Genomic DNA, 19,624 nt, shown 5'->3' with positions numbered 1-19,624 from the left:
TGAAAATAACAGTTGAATCTGACAATCATTTATCACATGCTATTGGTGGTTCTCTGTGCTCCCCTTGTTATATCATAACCGTTATCTCACTATGGTATAGAAAATATAAAATAACAGAAACAATCTAAGCCATTCAAATATATTGTGTTTATCCTTACATTATGACCCATTTCACTAAGCCCTTAGGTTCACCCAGTGCTGTTTTTATGATATTTCTGTATGAAGTTCCTTCCTTTTCAAAGTAGGTATTAAAACTGGAATACTGAGTGGGCAAGAGCAATTTCTAAGCCACTAAGTGATTTCAAATAGGGACGGAGTTGATGAACAGTTGAAATAACCAATATGTTTTGCTTTATCCAACTCTGCTGTCATAAGTCTTGCAAAAAAATTTACTATGACATTCTATCCAAGTAGTAACCACTCAATACATTTGATGTTAATTATTTTGCAGTGGGATGTACTTGCTCAATTTTGTGCTTAAGGGTATCATACATAGTAAGTCCACATCAATTGTAAATACTCAGCTTCTCTAAAAGAAGTGTTTCTTGAAAACATTTTCTGGAACATACAGTGATTAATTAAAACCTGTTCAGTTATGGATGTTATGATTAAAAAGTAGTAACTCACATTGAATTCATAGTAAATGTAGAACATTTTCTAAATTTCTTAAGATAAGCAACATGAAGTGGAAATTCCTTCTCCAACTCAGAAGGAAAAGGAGAAAAAGAAAAGGCCAATGTCTCAGATCAGCGGGGTCAAGAAGTTGATGCACAGCTCCAGTTTGACAAATTCAAGCATCCCGAGATTTGGGGTTAAAACTGAACAAGAAGATGTCCTTGCCAAGGTAAGATGATTTTAAGGACTGTGATCATATTATGCAGGGATGCTTTTTAATAAATTTTGATAGATTCTCTTTTAAATAGATGGATTAGTTCATTAATTTGTGGGGTTATTTTCTTTTGGAAGGTGGGAAAGTACTTTATAAAGTTCTTTATAAATTTTTTGGGTATTGGGGTGCCTGGGTGGCTCAGTCAGTTAAGTGATCGACTTTGTCTCAGGTCATGATCTCATGGTTCATTGTTTCAAGCCCCACATCAGGCTCTGTGCTGACAGCTCAGAGCCTAGAGCCTGCTTCAGATTTTGTGTCTTCCCCTCTCTCTGCCCCACTCCATTCGCGCTCTGTCTCTCTCTCTCAAAACTGAATAAATGTTAAATATAAGTAAGTAAATAAATAAATAATTTGGGTATTATTAATATGTGGATTTAGACAGGTGGTTTGGTTATATGTTTCTTACTTTTTTACATCTACGTTTGATTATTCAAGCTTAAAGATTTAGAAATCTTTTATATCTTCTGGGTTTCAGAATAGTTAAGGTTTTGTGAACAGATTTTATCTATGAAAGAAATGCCTTGAGATTGGTAGTCAAGGCATGTAAGTAACGTTGCATTGTCAAAGTCATTAGGTTAAGCCATACTATGCAGTTTTCAGTACATTTAAGTGGGTTTACCTAAAGTTTGCCTGTACTTACACGGTGCATCCATTGCATTTAAAATGAATCTTTTTTTTTAACTTAACATTATTTTTGCTAAAGTCAGTAATGTTTAAATGACCATGCTCATTGATTTGTGTTCTACTTCTGCCTCATAATTTTTTTAATCTTTATTTAACCCTAGGAACTAGAAGATGTAAACAAATGGGGCCTTCATGTTTTCAGAATAGCAGAGCTGTCCGGTAACCGGCCTTTGACTGTTATCATGCATACTATTTTTCAGGTAACATGGTTAAATTCTGTCACCTTTCCTTTCTTTGGTGATACAATGTCTAGTCTGTGAAATGTGCTTGTGTTTTATCTTCTTTACTAGTCACCCTTTTTTGCTTATTTTGATACTTTTTTCTTATTTGCCCCATACCAAGGGACACATGATAACAAAGGTTAGAGTGTGGTGTCAAATACAACTAAACCAATTTTGTTATTGTTCTTCCACTTAAGAAGAAGAGGTCATATGGGAAAATTCAAGCATGATTTTTAAAAATCTACATGACTTCTTGCAGCAAGAATGGAGTGCTAACTAAAAAATGAATAAACTTCTTGTTGCTGACTTACCTTAAATTATATTTTCTTCAGTCATTGTTTTTTGTACTGCTCTCTTCTCCGTGTCCGCTTCCCACTCTTGTTGAGCTTTTGCCCCAGCTGAGAATTAGGATATAAATGAGGAGTTGAGGCTGTAGATCCCTCGGTACTGGCCTGGCATAGTCCAGCTCTAGAGACCATTTTGAGTTCCAGTTGGTGTGAGCCACTAGCTAAGGCAAGAATACTGGATTGAAGCTGCTTTCATGATTATGGAACACACATTTTTATAGTTGGCAGCTCATTCCCAACAGTATTCCTCTTGAGGAAAGCAAATGTTGGGCCCCAACAGGACAACCCTACCCTGGTTTTTTCCCCAACGTCCTTGGATATTCTCAGATTGTTCTGTTTTCTTCACTAGACACTGCAAGAGTGCTCTTTCCATTTCTGGGTTATCCATAGGTGATATTGGGTATGGTTTTGCTGTTAACACACTCTGTGGAAAATCTTTTTATGTAAAACCAAAATGTGAAGAGGATTTTCTTTCCTACAGGAACGGGATTTATTAAAAACATTTAAAATTCCAGTAGATACTTTGATTACATACCTTATGACCCTGGAAGACCATTACCATGCTGATGTGGCCTACCACAACAATATTCATGCTGCAGATGTGGTCCAGTCAACACATGTGCTGTTATCTACACCTGCTTTGGAGGTAAATCTGGTTTCTAAAACATTGAGACCATTAACCTGCTGTTCTTAAGCATCTCTTAAACATTTATACTGAAGGGTATGCAGGGCAGGAAATAATTGGCTTCATTGGTAGTATGTTGAGTTACAGGGGGAAGATTTGTTGTCAATAAACACTTCAGTCTTTGATGAATTTTGCCTGTATGAGTTAGTCAGAGATTTAGGGATTCATGTGTTTGTGATACTGCTTTGAAATGACCTAGTGAACATTCCATAAAGTACATCTGGCTTATTCAGTTTCAATTATTAGTTTTTTGAAATTTAGTCTGATGGCTTTTGTATTTATAGTTGAAAGGATGATTATTACTTATAAAATGTAGACAGTGCTTTGATATTTTTCGTAGAATTTTTCAGAAACACATCTTTAATTCTTCCTGATTTTAAGAATGTGTTCCATTGAATGCTAATTAAGACAATTTGATTTCCTTAATCGTTTGGGGAAAAGATTCCCTTTTGCTAATGTATTTTTTAGCTCAGATTGTTTTCATTGTATAATTGTGTTCATACCTCACCATTTGAGTGAGTGGTTCTTAACTGAGGGGTGCTTCTTCCTTTGTCCTCCTACCCTGATCCCCCAAGGACATTTGGCAATATGTGGAGATAATTGTTGTCTGTCACAAACTGACAATAGATGGTACTGGTGTCTCATGGATAGAGGTCAGGGATCCTGTTAACAGTACTACAATGCACAGGATAGCATCCCACAACAAAGAATTAATCTGGAACCAAATGTCAATTCTGCTGAGATCAGGAGTTCCTGGTTTGAATGAAAGAAAATAATCACTCCTGTCATTAATTTTATGTACATTTTCACAATATCCTTAAACATCTTAAATACTTCTACAATAAGCTGTGAAATACTTCGAAGCTTCATTTTGTTTTCCATCAAATTCTAGGAAGTAATTTCACATTTGTATATACTTTTAATTTGTATTATTGCAGAGTAATAATGTTATTTTCTATACCATCTGGTTTTACAGGCCGTGTTTACAGATTTGGAGATTCTTGCAGCAATTTTTGCCAGTGCAATACATGATGTAGATCATCCGGGTGTGTCAAATCAGTTTCTGATCAATACAAGTGAGTAAAATTTATTTTTGCAAAAAAAACTTTCCTTTGTACATTTGAGACTGAATGAGGGTCTTTATAAACTTGGGATGTTTCCAGAGCCACAATGTTCTTTTGAGATGTGTAAATACACATTTTATTGATAGTGTGTGTTAATGTAAACCAGCTCTAAAAATGATCATTCTATCCCAGGAGGCACATACATGTCGTGTTTGGAAAACATCATTCCAGTACTTCTCTAGAAATATTGTGTCAGTAGACAAAGGTAATCAGAAGTGGAAGTTTGCAGAAAGATTCAGATAGTTGTATTGTCTTCCTGTTTAAATAAAAACAGGAAAAGTTGTAAGAATTCATGTTAAACCTTCTTTACTTTATGGAGATTGTCACTGAATCCTCTTCAGAGGCTATGATTGCTCCTCTCCACCACCACCACTCCCACCTCCCTTCCTTTTTCCATCTTCTCTGGAGGGCTATAGGAACATCTCTGATGTACTGTCTCTTCTGATTTCTCTTTTATTTAAACATTTTTAACCATTAAATTTTTTCTCGTGAAAAGTTCTCAACTAAGTTGTTGCTGAATTTATAAATAGGAGGAGTGGTAGAGACTGTCTAATATGGACATGTCTGACACACAGCTGCATAGAAAACCTTGGTAGGGAATGTTTAGGTAGTGCTTGAGCTATGACTTTGGAAAGAGGTTTTAGTTTTACAGAAATTCTGTTCTTTGGGTAATTGAAATTAATTAGTAAATGATTTAAGTATACTATTATTTAATTTCCTCCCACAACAGGTAAATTAGTGTTATACATTACTTTTATATACAAAAAAATAAATTCAAAGTTGTTAAAAGAGTTTTTTTTTTTATATCTGTGAAAAATCTTTTCTTTTTTTTCTAGGAGTTTGTAGATAATAGCCTTCTCATGACTAAAAAAGTCAAACTGTGGCATCTTTTCATTCCCCATTTATTTCCTATACTTTGCTGCAGCCAGATTTAAAGAGACAATTTAAATGTAGCCTTAGTTTGAGAGATTTAACTTAGATCTTTAAAATTGTATCAATTTTTATATCTCAATTCACCTCTGGACTACTTTGTAACAAAATACACCTTAGTGACTCATTGATATGTAAGAGGATTGGGAAAGTCATGGATTTCCTGAGAGGTGTGGTTACTCAAGTACATTTTAGAAGTCTGGTTTATGAAGTTATTTACCCAGGTTTAGGCAGACTAACATTTCACGTTCCAGCTATCTTGTGAGAACCTATGATGGGGTGCTTTCAAGAGTCATCAAAGCATTACTAAGTATTAACATCTTAATATTAATATACATTAGATGCAGGTGTATGAGTTTATAGTATCAGTGCTGAGGGTTGACTGTCCTGAGAAGAGCAAAGAGGTCATACAGTACAGCTTACTGTATGCTGGCACTTTTCCTTAAGCTGACATGATTATTTGGATTCTTCGGCATGTCTTGTTATGTTCCTAATTTTACAAATTTTTAATACATAAAAATTTTGTTTTAATGTCTGCCTTTAAAAAGGTATGCATTTTTCCTTTAAATTAACACCAGAAATACAGACTGGTGTATTACCTTTGCATTCTACTTTATACAGTATTGTATGTTCTCTTATTCTAACATCACAATTAAGAAGAGATTAGAGAACAAATTAATTGAAACAACTGACAATGAAGTCTCCAAGTACTCTGATAATTTTTTAAAGAAAAGTGAGAACCAGCTCTATTATTCTCTCTTGTAGACCCTCTAAGGTCACAGGGGCTTAGGCTGGCATTGGAGGGCTCTGGCAGGCATTAGGGTATCCATGGAGTCTGAAATTTAAGCTAGTGAGGCTTCAGTCCACAGATGAATCTGATGCCCTCCAAAGCCTGAGACCCCGTGAGATAGATAACGGTCACATTTAGGGGATAATTATAAACATGGTGACAGCAGCCAAGGGTGGTGTCTGTTTTAAGGTCATCTCACTGATGACTTGCCCAAGGGGGAAGGGCACCTGGTCCTGCTTCTGGAAGTACTTTGTCACTCCATGATGGCATGAGGATCTCCTTTCTGTGAGATCTCAGCAACACTGGGAGGTTAACAGCTCCCAGGGCAGCTTTGGACTGCTGATGTTTTCTTGACAATGGGGTGTGAGGAGGCTGTGTTATTTCTGAGTGAATGAATCAGCATCATCACCTGGTACAGGAAGGTATCCCAGGGTTGATCAGGGCCCCAGGTCCTTGTGAGAATTCACTCCCTTAGTTAGCTTTTGACTAGGGGTCATGCCAGCTGGCATTTTATTTCAGGACACAGAAGAGGCTTAGCAAGTAATGGTGACAAGAAGTAAGTTTTAACTTCACAGTGCTCTATAAAGGAGTCCCTCTCATAACTTGTAAACTTATAATAAAAAGCTTTATGAAATACTCTATCAAAATTATGTGATTACTTTTAGTTTGCCGCAAACCCTTTTTTATAGACAGTGTAAGTTTCTTGTTGTTTTCATGGGTTGATTGACCCTCAGTGGCTCACACAAGCACACTCTCAGCTCTCACCTTGGAGCTGGTGCTACCAACTTGTCCAAAGCCCAGGGTTGAATCTGTTTCTTGTAATTTATACATTTATAAACCCATAGCTGGGAGGTCACGTGTCCTATTTTAAGGAGGCTAGAGGCACAGTGAGTTTGCATGGCCCTTTCTGGAAGAAGAGTTCTTTCTGGAACTCACCTGGCTGCTTCCCAGTCCAGATTTTCCTCTGCTTCTTAGTTGTGACAATAATTTCCATCATTTGTTCCACTGTAGGCGCCAAATCATTTGATAGTAATGATACATACATTCATTGTTAACAGGCTGGAGGTTTTGAAAATAGAGACATTGTTTCTACCTGGCGCAGATGGTTATGTTTTGTAAATGATATGGGGGAGTAGAGGAATCTGAGTAGGATTTTAAGAAGTTGAAATTCCAGGGAGAGAAGCTGTGTAAGTCTTTTTCAAGGACAGTACATGTAAATAAACTCACAAAATGTAAATAGCATCATATGGTTTTGAATATAACATGCTGGAGAGTATTTATCATAACAAAGCATTTGACTTCACAGCATTCTTTTCTCAAACAATAAAGCGTTGTCAGAGGTGCAGAATATATATAGTATTAAATTTTACTTGGAAAACAAGTAATTCGGGTTTATAGCAAAGATGCCTAAGCTCTAGGGGAAAAGATTTAGTCACATTAGTCATGTGTTCAAAGCATATGGTTTTGATTTCCAAGAGCAGAAGCGTTTCACTATATTAAACTGGAGCTAGATTTAGCTACCAGTGCACACACACTTTTATTTCTCTAGTCTCATTTTAAAATAAGCTTTCCATAGCCCTATCTGTGGGTTATATATATAAAGTTATTTTCTGCTTAAATATAACACTTTCAAAACAAGGATAAATTCATTTTCATGAAGTGTGATTATATAGAAATACTACAGAGATTGTTATTTTAGCCAACAAAAAAATATTGAGAAGAGTCTACTATGTGCCAATCAGTGTTCTAGGCACTAGGGATATATGGGTGGGCAAGACAGTGGTCTGGCTGTGAAAAGCTTTCATTTGGCTGGGAAAAAAAAGGACTATAACACGTGAATATCTGATAGCACTAGTTTGGTGGAGAAAAATAATACAGGTTATGGACGTAGAGAGTGAATGAATTGAGTGAATCAAACAGTTATAATCCTTTGTCCTTGGCAGCTAGAAAATAAAACTACCACTTCCTCCCCCATTTCAAGGAGAAATATGTTGTTTAGAAGTGCCAGGAGAAACCAGAGAACCATGCACATCAGATGGATAACTTTTCATTTTATATAGGGTCTTAAGTCTCTAAGTGGGTTGGGAGGTCTATGGAAGAGACTGTTAAGACATGCACAGAGATGATGACAAATAAATTGGAATGTGATAAGTGCCAAATGAGTGGTACAAAGTATAAAAGAGTTTACAGCAGAAAGTGAGCAGTTCCACCTGTGGTAATCAGGAAAGGCTTCGTGGACTTGTACTGGGCTTTGAAGATGAACAGGTTTCAACAGAAATGTTCTATAACGTATTTTCTTACTCTGGACCCTACCTCTGCCTCTGTACTACTGTACCTTAAAGCATAGTATGAAGGCAACTTTCTGAATGATTCCTGAACTTTCAAGGACTCTATATAGAAGTACTATGGTAACATTTTTGGCAAATAAACTTCTCAGGAGCTGCAAAATCTTTCATTAGATGTTACTACGTGCCTTCAGCCCTAAGGAAGAGTAGAAAGTTAAATGACTGCCCTGAGATTCAGTTGCCACAGTATCCACCACCTTCCTGTCAACAGCCCCAAAACTGGAGAGGCTGTGGGGGAGATCCACTCAGTAAGGAGTCTTTTCATTGCTTTCTGTCCAGTCTGGATTCTCATTCCAAGGCTCTTGGACCACCTTCTATGTGAAAGAGCATCTTTAGATAGATTAGAGTTGAGACTCTTTGTTGTAACATCTATACCACAGACCATCCTCTTCCTTAAACTAACAGCTGCTCACCTTGTTCTTCTGCAGGCTCACAGCCTTAACTTCTTGTTTCTTTCTTCATGAGGTATATTTGTCAGTCTGGGTTTTTGTAAGCCTGAGTCAGTTCATGTATTAATGCCTCTTATCTGCATGCATATTTATTCCCTTAAAAGAACCATAAAAGATTAATTGGGCATTATTTGTCCATTCAAAAAACATTTGCCTTCCTTTCAATATATATTTATTTAATAGGATTCTACTATACAAACAATAATACCAGGTGCTAAAATCCTATATAGTATTAATTTTTTTTATTTCTATATATTTAACCACCTATAGATAAATGTTCATAGTTAGAGTTTCAGAAACTATTTAAAAAAATTTTTAATGTTTATTTTCGAGAAAGAGCATGAAGGAGGTGGGAGGGGCAGAGAGAGGGAGACACAGAATCTGAAGGAAGCTCCAGGCTCTGAGCTGTTAGCACAGAGCCTGATGTGGGGCTCGAACCCACGAAGTGTGAGATCATGACCTGAACTGAAGCCAGATGCTTAAGTGAGTGAACCACCCAGGCACCCCGTTTAGAGACAATTTAAAAGTCAGATCTGACCAGATACTATCTGAATGAATGAATGAACACTATTGTTTTATCCCCCCAAAAGAGAACATACACACCTACTCTTTGGTATTCTAGACATCTCTATTCCTGTAGTTTCAGAGCAAAAATTTACATGTATAAATTTGTAGGTCTATAGTACAAGTAAATTCATAGGATTTCACAATAGATGTATGTCCTGAACGTCTCTTCTCCTTCCTAGTTCCTTTAAATAGTCATTGAGTAGCAATGACTCTTTCTTAGAAAAGAATGTGTATTTCCCATACATTAGTCAGAAAAAAGATCAAATACATGTGCTTTTGGTGTTTATAGTGGCGTAAGTGGAAACAGAATAATGCACCAATTTTCTTTAATGACTGCCTTATAGAGTTGGGTCTGCTATTTACAGGAACCAAGAAAGAGGCAGGATCTTGCTGCCTAAAACATACAGGTCCAGGGCAGTCCTAAGGGAGCAGCAAAATCTTCACCATGGAGTTATTATGTAGGTAGCTGAACACCTGTGTCTTGATACTCAGAAAATAACATGGAAAAAATGAGTAAAGCTTTGACTTTCAAAGCTATACTGTGGAAGAAAATGAGTAAAAGCAGCATGAACAAATCTAGTATATTGTTCATTTGTTCCAAACTGTTCTTGAGTACAGTCCAAAATCACATCATCCTTACATTCTGTGAAATATTGGGTAATGGTCCATAGTTATCAGGAACATGACAACTTAAGCTGTTAAGATGTTGCCAGTGTTAAAAGTGATGTCACATTCTGCTGCTCATGAAGCTACCTGTGGCAGATCTGGAGGGGGGGCTCAAGAACATCTGGTCCAACTCTTCTCCCACTTGAGAAGAGACACAGCTGAGAGGTCCGCAGAGTGAAATGATTTGTCATGTGTCAGTAGCATTAGAATTCACTCCCAAGATTCCATTGCTCTTTCCACTAGTTAATATACATTAACTAGTATATCCTCTCCTGGGTATTGTCCTGTAATGGTAAGGCCAGCAGAGGTGTGGAAGAAAAATGCTTCTTAAACCCAAAGTATCTTAGAATGTGAAGAATTCAAAAAACTTAGAAAAAAAAATGGCTTTGCTTATCTTCTGTCTCCTTTCTTTCTTTAAGACTCTGAACTTGCCTTGATGTACAATGATTCTTCTGTCTTGGAGAACCATCATCTGGCTGTGGGCTTTAAGTTGCTTCAGGAAGAAAACTGTGACATTTTCCAGAATCTGACCAAAAAGCAAAGACAATCATTAAGGAAGATGGTCATTGACATTGTAAGTAGCTGCTAAAAGGAAAAAAGAGAGATGTGATGCAAGTTGTTTTTTAAGAATAAGAATGAGATGAGTATCAGCTAAATGGAACCTTTTGTTTCAAAACCTATTGTTGCCCCTTATGTCTGAGAAGCCTCCTGTGCTGCTGGCAGTGATGTTCTGTAATGGGTTTTCTCATTCTGGCAGTTGGGAGTTAAGAGTAGTGACAGCTCACCCTCTTAATTCTAGTTTTATTTTCTGAAGTTCTCCAGTCTGGTGGCAGGCAGGGAAAGGTGACTAACAAAAGCTATTAGTACAAAAGGATTTTTTCCACTCACAAAATGGAAAAAAAAATACATTTATATCAGTACACAGTGTTATTTAGAGATATCCATGACTTTTTTTAATGCATATTATTTACAGTGATTACGAGACACAGGAAAACCTCTGGTCATCAACGACTTATAAGTTTGTACACACAAAGGTAGCAATCACGTGTCTTGGGTCAGCGGAAAATTAGCCAGAATACTCTGTTTCTGAAGTACTCTGTGAGCAACCTTGAATGATTTCATCGTAGTCCAAGTGCCACTTTCTAATCAAAGGAGTAGAAAGAACTTCAGAACATGGGCTAACTTCTTATCTGTAGGAGTATCATCCCTTTTTTTCACCATGAAAGTGATCGCTGGTTGCTAACCTTCTGTAGATTGCATGTATTTATCTGGGCTTCAAGAAACCCTACAGAGCAGAAGAGGCTGCACAAATGAGTAGTGTAGGACTCCCATTCCCTGCCACCAGACATCCCAGTGGTTTTTCATTTCTTTCATGCTCTGCATTCATATTGTCATATGCAAATTCTGACTTTTTTTCCTCTGGACTTTGCTCCTTACTAAAATACTCTTGTCTTTTAAGGTACTTGCAACAGACATGTCAAAACACATGAATCTACTGGCTGATTTGAAAACTATGGTGGAAACTAAGAAAGTGACAAGTTCTGGAGTTCTTCTTCTTGATAATTATTCTGATAGGATTCAGGTAAAGCGTTATTTGAATTTGTTCTTTTTCTGCACACGTGTCTGTGTCTAACTTTGATAAGACTTGTCTCCTTCTGACTTACGATTTTAGTAATTATAAGCAGAATTTTTAACCAAAGTCTTTTTTTAATGTTTATTTTTGAGAGAGACACAGAGACAGAGCGTGAGTGGGGGAGAGAGGGAGAGCATGAGTGGCAGAGAGAGAGGGAGCCACAGAAGCCAAAGCAGGCTCCAAGCTCTGAGCTGTCAGCACAGAGCCCGACGCGGGGCTCACACTCACAAAATGTGATATCCTGACCCAAGCTGAAGTCAGACATTTAACCAACTGAGGCACCCAGGTGCCCCAATAACCAAATTCTGAATCTTGAGAATTAGCCAGATAAATTCTATTGGTTCTTCATTTGCATATGCATTAAAAAAAACCCTAACCTCTCACAAAACCAACCACTGAAGCAGCTCCAAATTTAATCAGCTATGCACACATGAACTGTTTCTTATGAAATTTAGGTATGGTAGAAGTGGCAGAAGTTAGGGCTGTTAAGACAAGTGTGAACCATACACAGACATATAGTTGAGCTGTTTGGAAGGAATCTTACACTACTTGTATTTTTAAGTGTCACATTCATCCAATGTGAATTTCTAGTGAAAAAAAAAGAAGAAAAGAAAAGAAACAGCAGCAGGTGCTGAATAGAGAAAGCGTTTGTCTATTTTAGGTCCTTCAGAATATGGTGCACTGTGCAGATCTGAGCAACCCAACAAAGCCTCTTCAGCTGTACCGCCAGTGGACTGACCGCATAATGGAGGAGTTCTTCCGCCAAGGAGACCGAGAGAGAGAGCGGGGCATGGAGATAAGTCCTATGTGTGACAAGCACAATGCATCTGTGGAAAAATCACAGGTGATGCATTAAGCATAAAGTTTGCAGAGAAAACAAAACTCCAGCTTGAATGTTTGATTGCTTTGTATCCACATCATAATTTCATTGGGTTTTTTAAATTATTTTTCTTTCGAAAGGCTCAATTTCATATTAGTGTTTATGAGCCAAAAAACTCTCATTCGTATGATTTTAATTCATATGGTCATATATACATTTCTCATGACATCACATTCTTTCATTATGACTGTTTTCATATAGAGCATACATATATAGAGAATTTCCGCTATCTGAACTCATAAGTGAATTCAGTCATATGAAGTCAAAGAGTACCTGGCCTGGTTTCAGTTGTCTGGATTCACCTATAAATTGGCCATTCTAAAATAAAGGCCAGGTCTGATACCCTACTATGTAAACAAATGGAATTTTTTACAGTATAAACATACTCCTGAAATAAGAATTCTTGCTAATTTTCACCAGCTATTAACAGTACTTTTATATGGTCTGTTGCCTAAAATAGTGACCATTTTACCAAACTCAGGTTAGAAGTCTTGTGTTCAGTGTTATATTTGTGGGCCATGTTATATTTGCTATATTTTAATGTAAATTATGTTACATATATAAATTGATGTAAATAGATACATACTCAGGTATATTTGCAGAATCTAGTTAACCTTTTCCATTGTTTCATAGTCCCAAGTCTTATACTCAAATCGGAATTGTTTTTAAATAGGTGGGCTTCATAGACTATATTGTTCATCCTCTGTGGGAGACGTGGGCAGACCTCGTGCATCCTGACGCCCAGGACATTTTGGACACTTTGGAGGACAATCGTGAATGGTACCAGAGCACAATTCCTCAGAGCCCCTCCCCAGCACCTGATGACCAGGAGGAAGGCCGGCAGGGTCAAACGGAGAAGTTCCAGTTTGAGCTAACTTTAGAGGAAGATGGCGAGTCAGACACCGAAAAGGACAGTGGAAGTCAAGTGGAAGAAGACACGAGCTGCAGTGACTCCAAGACTCTGTGTACTCAAGACTCAGAGTCGACTGAAATTCCCCTTGATGAACAGGTGGAAGAAGAGACGGTAGGGGAGGAAGAAGACAGCCAGCCCGAAGCCTGTGTAATAGAAGATCATTCTCCTGACACGTAACAGTGCAGAGACTTTCACGCCTTTAGTTTAGTTTAGTTTTGTTTTGTTTCTTTTAATTTAAGTAGAAAAATTGTTTCCAAAGTGCATGTCACATGCCACAACCATGGTCACACCTCACTGTCATCTGCCAGGATGTTTGTTGAACAAAACTGACCTTGACTACTCAGTCTGGCGCTCAGGAATATTGTAACCAGTTTTTTCACTTCCATGTCATCGGAGCAAGGGGGACATCTTCACGAACAGCATTTTAACAAGATTTCAGCTTAGTAGAGCTGACAAAGAGAAAATCAACTGCAAAATGTTTTCAATAGAGTGGCTCATCGGGCAGCCCAAAAGTTGTTATGATTTGGGGGTTCTTTACTTTTTATTTGTTTGCAATATTTTCAGCAGAAAGAAGGCATTACACAGAGTGAACTCATGGATGAAGCAACAAAAGTGTCAGGAACAGGACACAGCATGAATCTGTTACCAGGAGGAAGATGAGCCACAGAAATTGCATAATTTTCTAATTTCAAGTCTTCCTGATACATGACTGTATAGTGTGGTTCACTGAGCTGCACTGACCTCTACATTTTGTATGATATGTAAAACAGATTTTTTGTAGAGCTTACTTTTATTATTAAATGTACTGAGGTATTATATTTAAAAAACTATGTTCAAAACTTCATCTGCCACTGGTTATTTTTTTCTAAGGAGTAACTTGCAAGTTTTCAGTACAAATCTGTGCTACACTGGATAAATCTAATTTACGAATTTTACTTGCACCTTATAGTTCATAGCAATTAACTGATTTGTAGTGATTCATTGTTTTATATACCAATGACTTCCATATTTTAAAACAGAAACCAATTTTATGTTGCAGGAAAACCTTTTTGTAGGTCTTCATTTACTTTGCTTTTCATTTCAGTCTTTTCAGATAAGCAAGCAGAGTTGCTCTCACTGATATTTTTTTCACGGTGTACAAAGTGAATATTTGTTCTGTGATACTTTGATGTGCATTCTGTCTAATGTGTCTTAAGCCTCATAAACAATCATCAGTTGGTGTTGTCTGAAGCAAGTAAGAGATATATAAATACACAGTAGCTAAAATGGTCTTTTTTAGGTATTTTCCTACTTAGTGTCTTCTGATAACTTTTTGCTGTGTCAATAGACCCTCATTTCACAAGTGCATGTCTTTGTAATAACCCTCACATTTTATGCTCATTTCTATTGTTTTCACAGTCAGTTGTAGTAAGAACTTTTTTCCCCTTGTGCTGCTTTATTATTTAGTGTGTGTTTGAATCTCTGTCCACGTTCACTAGATGGGGTCTTATCAAATATATCACCACCATTCTGAGTGATGAAAAGTAGCAGGTAGTCAGGCTAGAGTCACCATTTATTTCTACCACAAGGCCAAATATAATGCCTAACTTTAACTCTTGATTTACACAGAAAAGTTAACAGCTAGCTAGGTAATTTTTAAAAATATTAGCAGAGTATATTAACAAACACCAGTACAACTAATGCTCTTTGTTTCCATGATTTCACCATGGGATTAAGAACTATATGAGGAATATTCTTGAGAAGAGATCTTAAGTGTAGCAACTACTCTTCCTTAATGGATAGCCTCATAATGTAGAAATTGCTCTCACAGTTATCACTGGTCCACAAGTATGTCTTGTAGAGGAGAATATTAAATGCACCAAGGGAAAGAAGTTGATGATGCTGCTGGCACCAGAGGTTTGGTAATATAATGCCACCCTAAAATACTAGGATGGGTAAGAAGATTCCACCTAAGTAACAGAGCTAATTCTTGGCTGCATTTAGCACCAAGAAATGTATTACAATTTTAGGGATTACTTTCCAGTATTTACCTTCAATTGGCATCCCGGGGCACTTACCTAGTCTGGATGTTCTGTCCATTCCAGCTCTTAGTAAAGTATTTGCCTTGTCTATGAAGAATTTGGAGCCCAAATAGTCATTTTTCACATTGATATTATTTATTGAAAATAAACAGTCAAGAAAACTTATAACCTTGGAAAGCATTTATATTTGGGATTTCTCAAGGGCCTTCTGGCGACTAATAACCAAGTCATCAGCCAGGGGAAATGACCCAAGCTAAACATAGTCCCTATTTGAATCCGCGGAGATCCACAAGGGAACTTCTGACAGAAAAATTATGTAGCTCTGATCTGTTCTTAGAGCAGAACAGGAATCAACTAATTAATGATCAGATTTCCACCCTCTTCCCTGAAAAAAAATCAGTAATCTTTCAAATAAAGTCCTGTGGTTAGCCAAGTGGTTTCAGAAGAACAGTTGAAAACTTGTTTTATTTGTTCTTGATGGAAGTCTAGAAGAAAAGGCAAACAATCTAGAGTGTATTCCTTTATCCAAAATATTCTCATTCCCTCCTGTCACTACTGCTTGGTATTTCCCCCACAGAGTGCCTAAAATCTTGATAATAATAGAAAAAAATTAAAGTAGCAATATGTCACAAATCCGGACCTGAAAGGATTTGTAACTGCATTGAAAAGCAGAGTTGTTTTGTTTTCAACTTGTTGGTTTATAATGATCACGTGTTGTGAAGATACTCACCGATGGACAATCAAATTGTAGAAAAGGCAATATCCAAGAGACAGAGACTAATGCACTGTACAGTCTGCTTATCCTCTCCCTTCTTTCTCTTCCCTTCTCTCTTGCCAAAGTGTGCTTCAGAATTATGCACCGCTTTACAGAGAACATCCTTTTACAAGTGGCTTTACATTTCCTAAAATGACATAAGAAAATGCAATATCTGGGTACTGTATGGGGAAAAAAAGTCCAAGTTTGCATAAAACCAGTACATTTCAGCTTGCAAGTTACTAAACACAATAATGCTGTTTTAATTTTCTTTTACATCACTTAAAATTCACAAGAAAATAATGTAGATAGAACAAATTGCAGACGAGGAAAAAAAAAACTTGAATGAAATGGATTTTACAGAAAGCTTTATGATAATTTTTGAATGCATTATTTATTTTTTGTGCCATGCATTTTTTTTTCTCACCAAATGACCTTACCTGTAATACAGTCTTGTTTGTCTGTTTACAACCATGTATTTATTGTAATGTACATACTGTAATGTTAATTGTAAATTATCAGTTCTTATTAAAACATCATCCCACGATGGGATGGTGTTGATATATTTGGAAACTCTTGGTGAGAGAATGAATGGTGTGTATACATACTCCTTGTACATTTTCTTTTCTCCTGTAATATATATAGTCTTGTCACCTTAGAGCTTGTTTATGGAAGATTCAAGAAAACTATAAAATACATAAAGATATATAAATTTAAAAAACATAGCTGCAGGTCTTTGGTCCCAGGGCTGTGCCTTAACTTTAACCAATATTTTCTTCTGTTTTGCTGCATTTGAAAGTAAGGCAATGGGGGCGGGCTAGGGCTGGGCATTTTACATCCAAGCTTTGAACCAATTGGATTTCTGGCAACAGCTGGAATTTAGAAAATCACAGTCAACCTCTGGAAGATTCTGACACCCTTCTGACTTACAAGCTTTTAAGTACTTCTTGCTGTGAAACAGCACTGGATATATAATGATTCTTCTTCCTATCTCTTGATCAGGAGCTACTTCAGTTAGTTACATCTGATTGTTGTTTTATTTTTTTTTAACTTTCAAACACTACTTGGGAAAATATATTCTTGTCCAATGATAACAAAATCATTTTCACTGCTTTAGCACATAGGCAAATGAACTTGATTTGAAACTAGAGCCATAGGTCACACGTGATGGTCAGTCATTTATTCATCAGCTCCTGTCATGTTAGGAGAATTTGTGGTATGAAAAAGAAAAGAAAATGTAATATGAAAAGGTCATTTTTTTTAACCCTGGAATTTGACTTTATCTAAGATCGACCAAATATCTATATGTATGTGAATCTAAAGATAAAACAGTTTTTATATGATGCCAGTTCACACAAAAATGATTCGCCATTCTCTGGAATTTGTTTCTGCAAAAGTTCTATGGCTGTAGAATTTTCAAAGTTAACCTTGTTGTTGTCAACTCCCAAAAGCGTTGAAAAATTCCCAGTGGGTGGCATGGAAACTGCCTCCCACTCTTGCCCAGCCCTCAGAACATGTGACTTAGTGAGAGATTCTTTTTCTAGAAAAAATGAGCCTCCTATTACTTTATTTTATTTTTTTGACACAAACTGTAGATTTTAGCAGCCCTGGCCCAAAGGAATTTGATTACTTTTGTTTTAAACAGTACAAAGGGGACACTATAACTATGAAAAACATCCTTCCTGATTTTAGTTGTTTTTAATTTTATTTCTTAGGATATGTTTTCAGAGTGGTAAATTGTGTGTGCGCATTGCAAATGATGATGATTCTTTTAGTGGTTTCTTAGCCTCTTTACAGCCCATGGGGATAGTACTGTACATCAATACCTTCATATGAAATTTTTATATGCAATGAAAATAAAAGCATGGGTTGATTCTGCCTATTTATGACTCAATCTTTTACAAATAAAAGATGATTCATTTTAAAATGTAGGCCAGTCAGCACAGGTTTCCAAGAATGTCGAAGATGGATGAAATGAAATGCAAGGAGAATAGTAGCATTAAGTTAGTACTCCTACTTCGAACCCAATGACACCAAATAAATTATGTAGATTCACTTTGTTACAGAGAGAATTGCCCAACTATTTAGATGGCCCCTAAGATGAAGCACTGTTTTCAAATAGGGTTGGGAGGGGGACTTCTCTGCTTAATGAAGTGTTCTGGTATACCGAGTTAGACATTTAACAACTGCTACATACTCTCCCAATGACAAGGTTCTAGGGATTCAACAGAGAACAAGCCACAGTTTCTGCTTTCATGAGCACATACTCTGGAGGGGACGGAGGCATTGAACACTTCCAACACATATCATCATTAAGTGTACCGTACAACAAAGAAGCCCGGGTACTGTGATTAAGCAGGAATCCGAACTTGATTTCTTTCAGAGGGCCAAAGGAGGCTTCCTTAAGGAAGCAATTTGGGGCTGAGTGCCGAAGCATAGTGAGAGGTAACCAGGCAAGAAGGGAGAGTTGATAGGAAACGGAAGGGTGTCCAGACAGGTTAACTGTACTTGTAAACATCTGAAGTACTAATGAGAGCCCTAGAGAAAGTGGAAGGAAGGCAGCGGTCCCCCAACACTCTTTATCCCTTACCCTGCTTTATTTCCTTTGTAATGCTTATTATCAATTGACATGTATATCTGTGTATTTGTTCACTCTCACACCAGAACATAGCTCCATGAGAGCAAAGTCTGCTTACTGGTATATCCCTTACACGTAAACCCATGCCTTGTTGGGACAGTGTTTAATATTTGTTGAATATAGCCACCAAACTGATACTGGATATAATTCAATGTGATAAGACATTTTGGGGTCTTAGAGAAATTCTTAACACTGAGACCATAACATTTTTCTGTTTGTTTTTGGTTTTGAGCTTGCTCAGATCCCAGATAAATAAAATTTAGAGTTTTATATTTTAATGCTAACCAAAAACTCTTCTTGCCTCTTCCTCACATTTTTTTTTCTGAATGGCAAAAAAACAAAAAACAAAAAACATTTTTTGTGATAGGAGAGTAAAGAAATGAGCAAAAATTTAATCCCCAGATAACCCCCAAAACCTAACAAATAGAATAAGGATAACAAAATAGAATGATATGCTTAGCCCCTCACTGATTTCCTCCCACTACCACAAGGAATGACAGTGACAATAGCCAAAAGGTGCCTTCAGGGAATTCTTGGTCTAAACTCAAGTTCAATTCCTCAGAGTCTATGATTCCAAGGTGAGACTATGGGACCGAACACGAACAGCTTTATTTCCCCACTTGTTCCCCCAAGCTGATTTAGGCCAATTTGGGTGTGCTGAGCCCATCTTAGTTTCCGTCTTTGACCTGGAGGTATTTCCTCAGACCCACAGCTATGAACCTGAAACAGCAAAACACTACACTGAGGCAGGGGTGGGGCTGGGAGGATCCATTTCCATGTTGGAGCTCTGCCTGCAGAGGGAATGTGCTTACCCATGGAGCCTCTTTTCAAAGAATTCCACCTGTGCTTTAACACCTTTTCTGATTTGGGTGCTGTTTCCCTCACAGATACTCTCCTGTCTCCAAATACTCAAGATCAAACACAGGGCAGTGGGTTTGAATCTTAGTTCATAGACTTGGGAGCAGGAAACACGGTTTCATTTAAATTAATTAACTTGTGTTCCGTGTCTTCCCAGGGTGTTGGGAATTTCCATCTCTGTCTTTATTAGCACAAGCCCCTCCCTCCCAACTTAAAGCTTCTCTCATCTA

General features: G+C 37.2%; 1 protein-coding gene across 10 annotated transcripts in view; it reads left to right on the top strand.

The window, feature by feature from the left end:
* PDE4D (phosphodiesterase 4D) overlaps nucleotides 1-17,780 on the top strand; it is a 713,672-nt gene extending 695,892 nt beyond the window's left edge. For all 10 annotated transcript variants that reach the window (XM_027041436.2, XM_027041455.2, XM_053214565.1 and 7 more), the window contains 8 exons: nucleotides 672-844; nucleotides 1,675-1,773; nucleotides 2,623-2,787; nucleotides 3,803-3,902; nucleotides 10,117-10,271; nucleotides 11,157-11,279; nucleotides 11,992-12,174; nucleotides 12,884-17,780. In XM_027041436.2, the coding sequence (XP_026897237.1) occupies nucleotides 672-844; nucleotides 1,675-1,773; nucleotides 2,623-2,787; nucleotides 3,803-3,902; nucleotides 10,117-10,271; nucleotides 11,157-11,279; nucleotides 11,992-12,174; nucleotides 12,884-13,300 (1,415 nt within the window). In that variant the 3' untranslated portion in view covers nucleotides 13,301-17,780. The remainder of the gene's footprint in view (nucleotides 1-671; nucleotides 845-1,674; nucleotides 1,774-2,622; nucleotides 2,788-3,802; nucleotides 3,903-10,116; nucleotides 10,272-11,156; nucleotides 11,280-11,991; nucleotides 12,175-12,883) is intronic.
* Nucleotides 17,781-19,624: the final 1,844 nt, after the last annotated feature.

Source organism: Acinonyx jubatus, chromosome A1 (assembly GCF_027475565.1).
Source record: "Acinonyx jubatus isolate Ajub_Pintada_27869175 chromosome A1, VMU_Ajub_asm_v1.0, whole genome shotgun sequence".
Lineage (NCBI taxonomy): Eukaryota > Metazoa > Chordata > Mammalia > Carnivora > Felidae > Acinonyx > Acinonyx jubatus.
The sequence above is the reverse complement of the archived record's forward strand: the minus strand, read 5'-3'. Positions and strand labels throughout refer to the sequence as shown.